Source organism: Anguilla anguilla, chromosome 1, assembly GCF_013347855.1.
Source record: "Anguilla anguilla isolate fAngAng1 chromosome 1, fAngAng1.pri, whole genome shotgun sequence".
Lineage (NCBI taxonomy): Eukaryota > Metazoa > Chordata > Actinopteri > Anguilliformes > Anguillidae > Anguilla > Anguilla anguilla.
The window spans coordinates 10217166-10230239 of NC_049201.1; the positions used below are offsets into that span (position 1 = coordinate 10217166).

The following is a 13074-nucleotide window of genomic DNA, read 5'->3' on the forward strand; positions in this document are numbered from 1 at the left end:
AGCACAGAACAGCTCATCCACCTATCCACTTCCACCATACTCAGATTCTGCAGTTCAGACCAATAAAACGTGCGCTCTTATTGACGTATATGATTCAACTTGGCCGCGGGAAGCATTCAGGAAGTAACTTTTTTCTCCAGCAGGACATTGGCAGCTTCAATGTGAACATGTCGTTTGGAGGTTAACTTGGAAAAATAGTGAGCTATTTAAAGTTGACGTACACTTATCATATATCAGTTGGGAGTGGGGTGTTTTATTTTTTTAATAAACGCAAGCTAGTGTTCCTGGCTTGATATTTTAGTAGGATTAGCTAGTTAGCTAACGTTAGCCAGCTGGTGCTGTCCTCAGCAAGCAGCTGTTTTTCTTAGTGTTAGCTAGCTGGCTTTCTAACTGCATTGAAACTTTTACATTTACGAACGCGTTTTAACTTGAGTAATGCGGAAGAATGATCGAATGGCTTAAAGTAAGCTCTGCTAGGAATATAACTCAAGCTGTCATGAAGTAGACGGATTAATTTCGAGATCATTTGTAAGGTAACCATTCGAACCTGGCTATAGCTCGTTGGCATCAGGTTGTTCCCTACACCTGACTATCTACGTTACGCTATTTGATGTGACGCCTTTACTTATCGTACAATTTAAAACATTATTTCAGTAAGTAGTTACAACAATGAAGCTTTCTCGAGCAGAATATAAAACCATAGCAAAATTCACGGAACAACTCAGACCCACACGCCAGTGTATGAAAATGCTGAAGGACAGATTTTCCAGGTAAGGTACCGCTCTGAATTTAATTATTTTAGGAATCTGTATGAAACGTTCGAACAGATTGATGCACATTGTTTTATTCCATTTATATCACACTACTAAATATGCATGCTTGCAAAGCGTAATGCAAACCTATGTTGTCAAAAGTAGATACTGGCTATTGTCTAATTTCCACCAACGACAACATGAACTAGAGCTGGCGATAGGTCTGCCACGCTAAAGTAAAAGCTAGATATTGTCCCTTACCATACGTCACACCTCAAGTGTCAAGTCGCCGTTATACCATCGCTTACAGAACCCTGCCCCGCCCCCCCCCCCCCCCCCCCCCCATTGGTGGACACCGCAAACTAATTCATTGTGCAAAAAAGAAGAGAAGTTCCTGGAAATGTAATGTTGTCCCAATCGTTATGTTAAAAATAAATGCAGGAACAAGTCGAACAGATATGGCTATTTTTTTTAGTTAGTTTTTCAGTTTTGTCATAGCCAATCTTTTCTCAGTCACTGAGATGCAGAAAAAGTATACACAAGAAACCAACCAGAGGATGTGTTTGGAAAAGCTTATCTTTCACCATTTATAAGTTGCAGGTGTAATTATGCAGGTGTTTAGTCTTATGCACACATGCTTTCATGAAGCACTCCAGCACAGGGATTGACTGAAAAGCTTTTGGCCGAATGCAGTATCTGTTATAAACATTGCCTGTTTCAAATGCTTTCTGTTAAAAAAAATTCTGATGCAGAATGAGAGAGATAAAAGTAGTCATTCTGTTTTTAAATGCGGAGAGGTTGTTTTTTCTTTTAGTATTGGCCTGTTTTGCATTTTGGAACTGCCGAGGAGCCTGGTAATTTTGAATCTCCCTAATTGTGTTTTACCTATTGGTTGGGATGTGATGATCTTTCTCCATTTGTTTATCTCTTTGTTCATGGATGCATGCAATTGGGGGATGTGTTTTAAGAATATCAGCAGGGTTATTTGTCCTCTTTCCATTTCTTTTTATTTCTCGATATCATGCTTTATTAGATGTAACACCTGTAATCCCCCAAAGGCCACAAGGACATTATTCCTTTGGAGGTCACTGAAAACATGGCCTGAATCGGGAGCTTCCTGCTTCTATTGTACTCTAATCACTGCTGGAATAAGGTACTGTATTCCTCAGGGGGAAGGAGCCTACCTTGAGCATTTGCTCTTCTTAGCGTCAGCATTTTTCTAGCATAGCTTATCAGCTGAGCGTGTCTTCCCTAAGCATTGCTGTGCTATCCCCTTGCCGCATCTCTGAACACACACCCCTTCCCCAGTTACTGTATCTTATCTCCTGTTTTATCTTCTGGGCATTTCTCCATGTCTGTGATTTATTTAGTATTAAATATTATCACCACTTCATGAATACCTTCAAGATCACTTTTTTTTTAAATTGCAAGAAAGTGAAATCTGTATTCCTGTAGATTATTAATATTTTTCCTCTGGCTTGGGACGGCAGTTGGCCTAGTGTTCCAGACTCAAAAACATGAAATAAAAAAAAAAAAACATTTCCTCCTTTGTGTTTGAACACATTGTTTCAATATTTTGTGGAACAAGATTTAACATGGTTTCACTGTTATCAACCAACACCAATGATTTTGAATCATTCATATGAGCTGCGGTGATGTGTTCTGGTATAGTTTGCTGTTAATATCATTTCCTCATTGTACTCTGGCTCAGTAAGGTTAGATCTAATCCTGGATCTTGTCGAAGGTCTGACAGACGGCATGGCCGTGGTGTTTTCACAGCCTGCGAAATTATTCTGCTTGTCCAATCAGCTGAGGGGGCTCTGGAGGGTTAGTGATTGGAATGGCAGGAAATCAGGCTCTCAAGACATAACGTATTGACTAGGCCATCCATCATCTCTTAGCATCCGCTGAGGCAGGGAGGCCTCGCCCCTCCCCCCACCCCCCCGCCCGCGTGCGGCCGCCCCGCGATTGGGTAAATACTTGGGAGAGGCGCTCGCACGGGCGGGGGAAAAGTACGGCTGTCCTTCATCTGCCTCCTGAACAGGGTCCTGCTGGGAGGCCGGGGCCCACAGCCGCTCATCAGTAACCCCCCTACCATCTCCCTCCCCCGTCACGGACAGCAGTGCTGTCCACCAGCCTCCTCCCCGGCCCAAACGCATCTTTAATGCGGGCCCCAGCGCACTTAATGAAAGAAAAGGCAGAGTCCCAATATATACCGCCCCTCTCCAACAGTGTTTCGCTGGCCATCCTGTGCCTCCACTGGCTGTTTGTGGGGGAGTGGACGGGGCCCTGAAATTCTACCTCTTTAGGGTCTGTGTCCATGTAATCTTTGAGCCTTACAGTGCACATGCACCTTTTTTTGGCCTTTGGTTTTGTATCAGACCTAAAGATGTGTGTGTGTGTTTGTCATTGCTAATTTGGTGTAAAGTAGTTTTTGCCATTTGACTGTATGTCAAGTACTTGAGTTGCTGTGGTCAACCACTGTACTCCAAGGAAAAGTGTGGGTTCTGCTCAAATATGCATTAAACTCACAAAATGGCCTTTTCTATGGGGTAAAAATGACTTTAGTTTCTCTCTCAATTCTAACACAAGAAGCCAACATCTTTTAATGTGGCATTATGCATGTTGGTCCAATGATCAGTTAATTTGAGAACTGCCACATTCTGTATTTGTTCCATTTTTTACAGTGTCTTTATCCTCCCCAGATTGTCTGCAATTGAAATATTACCTTTTTTGCCCTCAGTGGAAGTTTTTTACTTGAAAGAAAATATTTGAATTCAGTCCTCTGAGTCTTCGGTAAAACCTCCATCCAGTTTGTTTTATCTAATCTTATGCAGGCATATTAACAGAAAGAAAAGCTATTAAAAAGCATAGTTTGTGCAGTAGGTTGGCAAAGACCAATAATTTCACACTTTAAAAAGTAATTAACTCAATAAGAAACCATTGGGGAATTGGCACACACCGCATCCATCAATACTCACAATGCTGTCCCCTTGCATGTCATGGGTTCTCAAACTGTTTCTTTTGGGGATCATTTTTTAAGAATAAATTCGGTTTTGGGGTAAGGGTGTGTGGAGAATTCTGATTGGTAATTTAAAGCTAATTTCCATCAGATGTCTGTCGGTCTCCTTATTTGGGCGTGTGACGGGGGGGGGATGCGCGGCCCCTCATCTGTAACGGCCGCGTAACACAGATGTTGGGGAGTCATCTGTCAGCCATGCCTCTCCTCCGGAGCCGCGGCGTTCTGCGGGGAAAAGAATTCGACACAGCGCTGTCACGTTCGCCCCTTTCACAATTGAATAACATGCAAATGCGGCGCGCCCTCCTGCCTAGCGCTAGCGTCCTGCCCAGTGTCTGCGCCCGCCACAATGGGGGGAACAGAATGGCGGCGGCCCGCGCGGGAGGATGTGACACAAGTCCCATGGCTTCGGACATTAGAATTGGAAATTGTCTGCTCGGCGGAGACTGCCCGGCTCCCGGCTGCAGCGGGGACCCAATCCCCGGCGGGCCTTTGTCCCCGGAGAGGCCTCTTTGGCCTTTTGCGCACCCTATGAATGAATTTGGATGTAATGATTACTCCCTCCTTAAAATGCCATTCGCTTCATTTTGCATATGGCTCCTGAGCGGAGCTGGGGAAGGGCTGCAGCGGAGGAGGGGATGGGGGGTGGGGGGGGGGGGGGGGGGGGGGGGGGGGGATTTGTGGGCGCGGCAGATGCTTTTGTTTTGGACGCGACTAAAAGGAAAAAGCGGGAGCGGCCGGGCCCCCGCGTCCCCGGCGCACGGTCCCCGAGCGTTTCTGAAACGCCTCTAATGTGCAGTTTTCATCAGCGTCGAGGCGGGGTACAATATGGTGCCTGCAGCTCGCTGGGGAATATGAATGTTGATTAAGCATGCGCTCATGCCTTTGAAATTCAGAAGAAGTGTCAGAATAATGGATGTTGAGCAAATGTCAAGCATTTGTTAATTTCTCTGTTATTTGGGGTTTATCTACCATGATCTGTGGAGTAAACCAGAGCCGGGCTGTTGTGGCATGTGCCATTGATATGCTGATGAGTTGGCAGCAGACACTTTGTTTTTAATGGTAATATTCAAACCGGGCATGAAGAGGAGGGCCGCTCATTGATTATTTATTGCGGTTCTGGTGCTTATTGCATATTACATGGCAGTTAAACCACGGATGCCGTATTATCTGTTAACTAACTTTGGTGAGCTTATGCTGGGAAGAAGGGTTCGGCCTTCATTTCACACAGGAAAGGAAGCAAATTAGATTTTTATTTACCTAATTGTCCGGTGATGAGTTTTCCCTTTGAATGTAAGTGCTTGAGTTTACTTCGTACATATTACTAAAAATACTATATACGGAGAGTAGGCTACATCTTACATTTAGGACTAAATTAATAACTAAAGAACTACAATAATACCTTGTTTAAAATAATTTGCTAAACATTGGCGAAAACTGGTGTTTACCAAAAAAAGGCATTTATTTTGTTCAAATTGTCTGTACATTGATTTAAAATATTGGGATGTGTTATCTGAAGTCACTGGTTGCATTTAGGGTTAGGGTTAGGGTTAGGGTTAGGGTTAGGCTGGGCTAGATATCGGTGGGATTGATGAGGCTATTTCGGCCATAGGCGAATAAGTACTATCACCAGGATAGTGGCTTCCCATTCAACACATCAGCGTACAATAGATTATTACTGTGGAATACACCTTTGCATTATTCCATTTACAGGCATATGAAAGAATTGTTTATTCATCAAGTCTATATGGACTGGGCAGAATACAAAGGTGGATGTTATGGTGATGATGACCGTGGTGATGGTTTGCTAAGGAAGCAGTCCTAATGATTGTGAGGGTCATGTGGGGTTTAAAAGGAACTGAGACCAAGATTCTCACACACAGTTGAAGGTTAAGGACGTTCTTGGCAAAGGTTACTGTGGTTTATGCTAGATACTGTGCTAGATGTGATCACAGTAATATTGTCCATTTTATTTCAGCTAGACTTGTAATGTGCTGCTCTGCTGCTTGTTCATGCCTTTCTTTGTTGTCTTTTGCTATGGATTTTTGTTTTCTATTGTACGTGTGTGTTTTAATGCCTAATGAAAATACCATATTGGTTTAAAGGCTACATCTTTGTTAACCGACATGCTAAGAAACATCTGTCCAAAGAGTGCGTTGAATGGCTAGCAGGTTCCTTTATCTTGGCACGGCTCTTTAAAACAGTTATTTCTCCACCTTCTGTTGAGTCACAGAGCAGTTCACGCACGCATCGCGGCGCTGAATGATTTACTTCCGACGGTCCGGCTTCGGCGCTAGTTTCGTAATCCATAGATGTTCTTCCTCTCACGGCTCATAAAGAACCATTCAGTTCTGCTGGCTTTGTCATCCAGATGTGGATCCAGAGGCAAACGGACAAAGTGCTGAAATTTGACTGGTCTGGAAGCAGCTTTTTTTTTTTTTTTCTTTTTCTTTTTCTTTCTCCCAGAGAGAAGGGAGTGGCTTTTGTCCAAGGCCAATATTTTATTGGCGATCTAAAAGGTCTTAAGAACACACTGTCAGGGCTGAAATGGCACCAAAAGAATACAGCTTCCAGTGTTTACCTAACCATTCCACCACTTCTGTTAGTTATGAAGGCACTCTCATTCAAAAGTATGGCAGACAGTAATGGCAACCTTTTCTTTGAGGAAAAAAAAAAAGAAGTACACAAGGCTTCACTGAATACATGCTACATCAATCAGAATATATTTACGGTGAAAAATGCATACATGGTCAATAAAGCTCAAATGCTCAGGCTGCCATTGAAAATACAGTCCTAGCTTTGGCTGAAGATGTTCCAGTGAAAATGGTCTTTTGAAAGAGCTCTGCTGCTGTATATTGAGAAGCGCAGCTGTCGTCTGCATGCTGCGGTATAAACGGTGCACCGCAGGCCGCAGCTCTCTGCAGCCCGCGCAGACGCTAGTCGGTCTCCGCTCTGGCTTGCGTTTGGCCTGCGTTTGGCCTGTGCGGTGTGCTCGTGCGGACGCCTTCCGTCCCTGGTGAGCACCCTTCCTCGGCTCGAGGCTCAAACTGAAGCTCAGGCTTGGCGGGTGGAAGTGGCGGGCGAGCAAGCTAACGGCTGCGCTGTGCTGTGCAGTCTGGGATGCAGGGAGGCTAATGGCAGAGCTGGAACGCTTTCCGCGGTCAGAGGGAGAGAGACAAAGAGGGAGACAGAGAGGGGGGGACTCTTCGCAACTTCCGTTAGGCTCAACTTCTGAATAATTACCTGGTAACCTGATGCAAACTACTTTGATGAACTACTTTACTAACCAAATCAAAATAGTGTTTCCTATAGAGTGATTTTTCCTATTGAGTTTAGGGATTTTCAACTCATGCTTACAGCATTGAAAACCCATGCTTACAGCATTGAAAATGACACCATACTCTCCTTAGATGTTATTCAGGATTCTAAGAAGCTTCAAGATGGTTGCTGCAGCAGAATTAGTTTCGTCAACACACTGGCAAAAGACTATTTCAGATTACCTCAGCTGTTGATTGTGAACAACTATGGTCTGAACTCAGTGTGCAGTTTATGGTTAAAATACATAGCATCACACTACCTGTGCCCTGGTCCTTTACGTGCAATGTGTTTGGGGAATAGGAAATTATAACATGGTTAACGCTTAACAAACGCTTACCCAGACAACAGAAACAACACTGAAATCCATTTGCTAGCGAAGAGAACGCTAAACTGAAAGAAAAGAATGAGTCCACATGAATGAAGGAAAATGGCCTGTGTGTCGGAGAGAGCAGGACAGTGGAGCAGCTATGCCGGGGCTCGTAGCCCGAGGAACTGTTTGCATACTGGAATCAATTGCAGAAGGGGAATGGAACAAATTGCCCAGAATGGAACAAGTAGCATAGACATGCTGCAGGGAGGAAGCGGTCGGTCAGCGCGATGCATTTCCCTGCCAGACCAGGGGACATTTGTTTTGCGAGACGGATAATTGAAGCCTCCTTTTGTGTTTCCTCCAGAACGTTTGCACGGATGCAGCGATAGTTATAATGTATCAATAGCAACTTGAGACGTAATAACCGTAACGTGTTTTGTCAAGGATTGGGGGGGGGGGCGAGCGTCCACACCTCTCATTGTGGATTATTATTAAAGTGAGGGTTTTGTCACAGATGTCGTCGATCCCACCATTTTTTTTTTTTAGCATTTTGGAAGAAGGTCAGTGACTTAGGAGCTCAAACAATCGGGTTTAGAAGATTATAATGATGAAGGGAACTCTTTTCTCCGTTCAGTATTTTCTGTGTGATATCACGCGCTCGTGTAGACGCAGCACGCCGCTCCTGGTCTGTCCCCGTCAGTGATGTGCTGCCAGACTGTAGACGGGGGTGTCCTGCTAAAAGTTTCATTGCGCTGCTCACGGGAATAGTCCTAGCCAGCGGGTACAAAGTCTGCTCAGTCACAGTGTACTGCAGGATAATGTCATTTTGTCAGTTTAGCATTTTCTTTTTTCTACATTTTTTTTAACATTTTTTTTGCATTGCCTTCAACAAATGGCATTTTTGATAGTTTTGTTTATTTTACAAGCTGAAACCACATTTATTCACTGGCTAAACATTGGCATTTCAAGAGATTCTAGTTAACAGCACAGGACAGGTGCCATTGCTGTTGGGGACCGAGGAGGGCTTTGATCTTCCGCTGAACGTCTAATCAATTTCTCCCGATACTTTGAATGTTTGTGTTGCATTTATATTTAAATGTGTTCACGATGTACCCCGAATTGTGTGAAACCGCATTACATGTTTGCCTTTCTCCGACGTGTGTGTAGCCCACATAATCCCTGTGACTTTCACCGAAATGTCAGTGTTAAAGTGTTCATTATGGTGGAATTATCATGCCTCCTGCGAGATTGGGGAAACAAAAGGGCGGATTGCGGCACTCTTTTTGTTGACGATTTGTAATTCGTGAGCATCTGAAAGCGCGCTCTCCTTTATGTGGTACGGCTTTGATTCTGGTCGTCGTGTGTGGAGGGAAAATGTGGAGCGGTTTTCCAGTGAATGCACGTCCTGCCTGTTCAATGGAAGGCCTGACGGTAAATTAAAACGGAGTGTAGATGTTTTTGCAAAACATGCATTTCATTGTAACTATGCAGTTCAGAGGTCCATGTTTATTTTTGGAATGTCACAATATATTAAAATTCTACATTAAGCACCCTATGGGTTTTTTTTTTTTTTTTTTTTTTGGTTTGTTAGAATATGGTGGGGAAACAGATGTTGGGCTTCTCTTATCAGCATGTATAATTAGACAGATTTGCATATGTCTACTATTTTACCGAATTATATTGAGTGCAGCAAATTTCTTTCTTTTTTTTTTTCATGTCAAGATACCAGAAATGCTAAATTGGTTAATGCAACAAGACTATTCTCCTTCTGGGAGAAGACTAATACTTCTTGTTTCATATTGTTTTTTTAAATTAATGAATAATTAAAAAAAAAAAAATTTTTACACACAATTTTAAACTTAAATGCTGGAACTGCTGTTTTCGAATGACGAGCGCTGTGTATTAGAAATATTACGGTAGTGTGCCTGTTTTAGCTCATCCTGACCCCGATAAGCCGCTGCTGCTATCAAAACGCTGACATTATAACTTCATTCTTTGAAACCCCTTCAAAGTCATTAGTAAAAATTTGATATGCCTCAGTTAGCTCGATGCCCCGAAGAGCCTAGTTACGCACCACTTTCTGCATGCAACTCCTCCAAATGCTAAGTACTGTTGCAGCATATGATTCCCATGCCATTAGCCAGGTGGCTTTCATTCGGTAAATTACTGCTATTTTTTATAATTAATTATTTGTAAATAGTACATTTTAAAAATAATAGCCCGTAAGAATCTCTAAAAAGCGTAGATTTTAACTGAATTAGAGATGCTATCTGATCATATTACGCTTTCAGTTTTTGAAATACTCTTTCAGTGTTGTATGTACTATTTATTGGACAGTTTGGCCTTTTTGTAATTTAAAATCCTGTTCTCTTTGCGCCTGAAAATAACTGTTTGTCATGCATTCGGTTGGCAAAATAAAATCATATTTCCTTTATGCAAACTAAATGAAAAGGGCAGTAGTGTCAAAACAATACAATAAAACAGAACACTTTTATTGTCCCCAAGGGGGGGAAACTTTTCTAATGGCATTCACAAAATATAAGAGCACAGTGATATGGCAGTGCTGCCATTTGCAATTTACAAGTTGGTCTAAAGTGTTTTTTACCACTATGCACTCAGTTCATTATTGACTACACTATTTACTGTACCACATTTGTTCAAAGGAAAATAGTTTTTGTTTGTGTATGCGTGCAGGTTTCTCTTTTGGTAATCCAGGTCAGTGCATTGTTTGAGTTTTAATCCTCTGATCATCTTTCATAGTTGTCGTTATATCCGCGTTATGACAGCCGTGTATCCATCCAGCGGAACTCCTTCATGCTCTTAGCTGATTTCGCAACCGTGCACCAGCAATGGCAGCTTATTTTTGGCCACCATTTTCTCAGTTTCTCTCCCAAAACCTTACTTGGTCATTTGCAGCTGTAGGCCTGTCCTATTATGATAGAATCTTGTGCAAATACAGCTGTCCTAGGACAAGCACACTTTCTTCTTTGAAACCCATGAAGTCGTCTGGTTGGTCTTATCACATTCCACGATGGCCGTGGAAGACCCTGCAGCTGGTGCAGCTGTCGCGTACATCCAGTTAACCAGAGGGGGCGCTGTTTAGCAGTGAGGTTAAAGGTGGAACAGGCTAGGGGTGTTATAATCAGACTTGGATATTTACCTTCCACCCATTTAAAATTAAAGATGTGTGTGATGGGATGTGTAGGGATAGAAGACCATCATCTCGGTGTAGTTCAAACTCACATCTTCAGCATAACCGTATTTTCATTGATCTGGTCGTCCTGCCCGTTTGGACGGCGCGAGTTTGAACGCGGCTGCGTTCACGGTCGGCCGTCATCTCGCTCTCCCGTAACGCAGAACGAAAGGGTTAACGCCCATGTGATCGCCCTGACAGACGAATCTCAGGGACGTCCCTCTTATTTTTTATTTGCCAATGTCACAGGAGTAGCGGGGGCGCAGTGTTCACCCCACGAGCCTCATCAGGCCCTGTTAAACCTTAGGGGGGCGATGGGGGCCGGGAGGGGGGAGATGACTGCGGCCTCTATTTACTTAGCAGGGCGTGAAATAACATGCCTTTATCAGCCCAGTATTTACTGATCCAATCAGGGCCCAGGTCAGTTTAGGTAGCACGTATTGTAATTCACTGGTCCCTGGAAGGCAAGGAATTTGATCCAAGATAAGGAACGGATAAGACTGGTGATGAAACTGGAATATTTCCCTTTTTGTCGCTTCTTTTTATTTTTTATTCTTTTTTAAATAAAGCAATATTGTCAAATGAGTGACGGTCGAATTTTTTGTAATACCTGTATGAAATTCACATGGTGTTGCGGTAAACTGGTGTATCATGTCACTGTTATCCGTTTCACCCTGTTCTTTAGTCTAGCAAAATAAGCCTGTATTATCCGTGTGGATGCGTGTGCAATTTTAAATTGTATGATGATAATTTTGCAGTATGGTTACAGGGTAACAGTATTGGAATTGAGCTGAAATGGGCTTTGCAGATGGGCGGCGATGGGAGTGGTCTCAGTTCGTTCGCGCATTATCTCGAAAAGCCTGAAAAGCTGTGTTACTGCGGGGCTGCACCGCGAGTGAAAATGTTTCATCCGTAATGCTACTGCCTGAGCTACTGGGAGATCAGACTGTCATTGTAGGGCACTGTGCATTGCTCCATATTTTAGCATGAATTGAACGTAGTGCACCCTGGAGAGTACAGGTTGAATATACATTAATGTAAAGCCCGCAATAACTTACTGTTAATGTCTATTCAATGGAAAAGGACATTATACGATACTGCTGTGGTGTAAAACCTTGACATACCCTATAAAACTATGACAACCCCTTGGATTGTATCCAGTTGTGGAGCTACCTCTTTTCTGCCCTGTTAAACTGCTTTAAAAATTTGTTGTATGATTGTCTTGTTTTTAAACGTCCCTTTAAACCTGCTAGTTTTCTGAGCATTGTAATTATTCGTGCGAGGTACAAGGCTGACAGGAAAAGCAAGCGGTGCACAGATTTCATACCCCGCTGCTGAAAAGCCTGTGTTTTCATAGGTATTAAGAGCAGTTTATGTCCCTTTTAACTTAGCGGACTAAAGCCCGAGCAATTAAATAGTAATCACGATCATTATACGGAGTAATCCATTTTAAAAAGGAACAGATGTCCGTCTTTAAAGAAGGTGGTGGTCCGAGTCTAAAATAGTCTGCTAATGTCGGCGAAATGCTCAGGTGCAAGGCTGAGGCGAATAAGATCTTTTTTTTTCCCTCCTCCCTCGTGCTCACATGTTGACAGTTGACCGTTAAATGGCCTGCTTAATTGCTGTGACCCTTTGGCCCGTATATATCTCTGTAAATGAACGCCGTGGCAGCCATGTTGTCTCGGAGAGAAATTTCGGGAGACGTGCGTGATGTTTTTCGAGCCGGCCTCTCTCGGGCGCTTGGCGGTTGATCGTAAGCGATGTGATGGCCGTGCTCGCACCATGACGGTGGAGGTAGTGCTGTTTTTGTTTTTGTTGAAACACTAGAGGGGCCGTGGAGCTGGCTGCCTGTTGAGATGGTTCTGTTTTCACGCCAGACTACAGCGGCTCTGTGTGTTACCTGCAAGATGGCTGTCTGACAGTGGCTGTGTAACTTCCCGGCATCTGATATGGTTTCTAGTCTTCCTGTCAACCTGCTGGCCTGATGATGCCCTATAATCTTAACAGTATAGATTGTTATAGGCACATTTACAAGGAGGATTTTTCCTTTGGGTGTGCCATACATTTAGCTGCTTTTTTTTTAACTTTTATCGGATTACCATGTATGATATGGTTTCATTGTACTCTGTACTATGTTTTAAATGATTGAAGAAGTCAGTTTTACTTCTGATGCTTTCTTTCATCAGGCTCTTTCTTGGCTGCTGGTATTGTGCGTACTACCATTGGTCCATAATATGTAGCATTTGAATACAGACAGAAAATATGGATTTTATAACATTTGTCCAGTAATACTAATAAGTGCCCTTGAGTGTACTAAGACTGTACTAAGCTGGCTATAAGCAAGCCATTAAATGTCAAATAAACCGTCTAATTTAACAGTAGTGTAAAAAATGACTAGATGGGTATGGTAAGGTATAGCTAGCTTGCTATTGCTCCTAGTTTCTGTCATTACATCCTCTGAATTGTTGGCTAGCTAGCAGTC

The 13074-nt window shown here is 43.1% G+C and overlaps 1 protein-coding gene across 5 annotated transcripts in view; it reads left to right on the forward strand.

The window, feature by feature from the left end:
* Window positions 1-112: 112 nt before the first annotated feature.
* Window positions 113-13074, forward strand: part of cdin1 (CDAN1 interacting nuclease 1) — a 63253-nt gene continuing 50291 nt past the window's right edge. For all 5 annotated transcript variants that reach the window (XM_035396536.1, XM_035396464.1, XM_035396688.1 and 2 more), the window contains exon 1: window positions 113-770. In XM_035396536.1, coding sequence (XP_035252427.1) covers window positions 670-770 — 101 coding nt within the window. In that variant the 5' untranslated portion in view covers window positions 113-669. The remainder of the gene's footprint in view (window positions 771-13074) is intronic.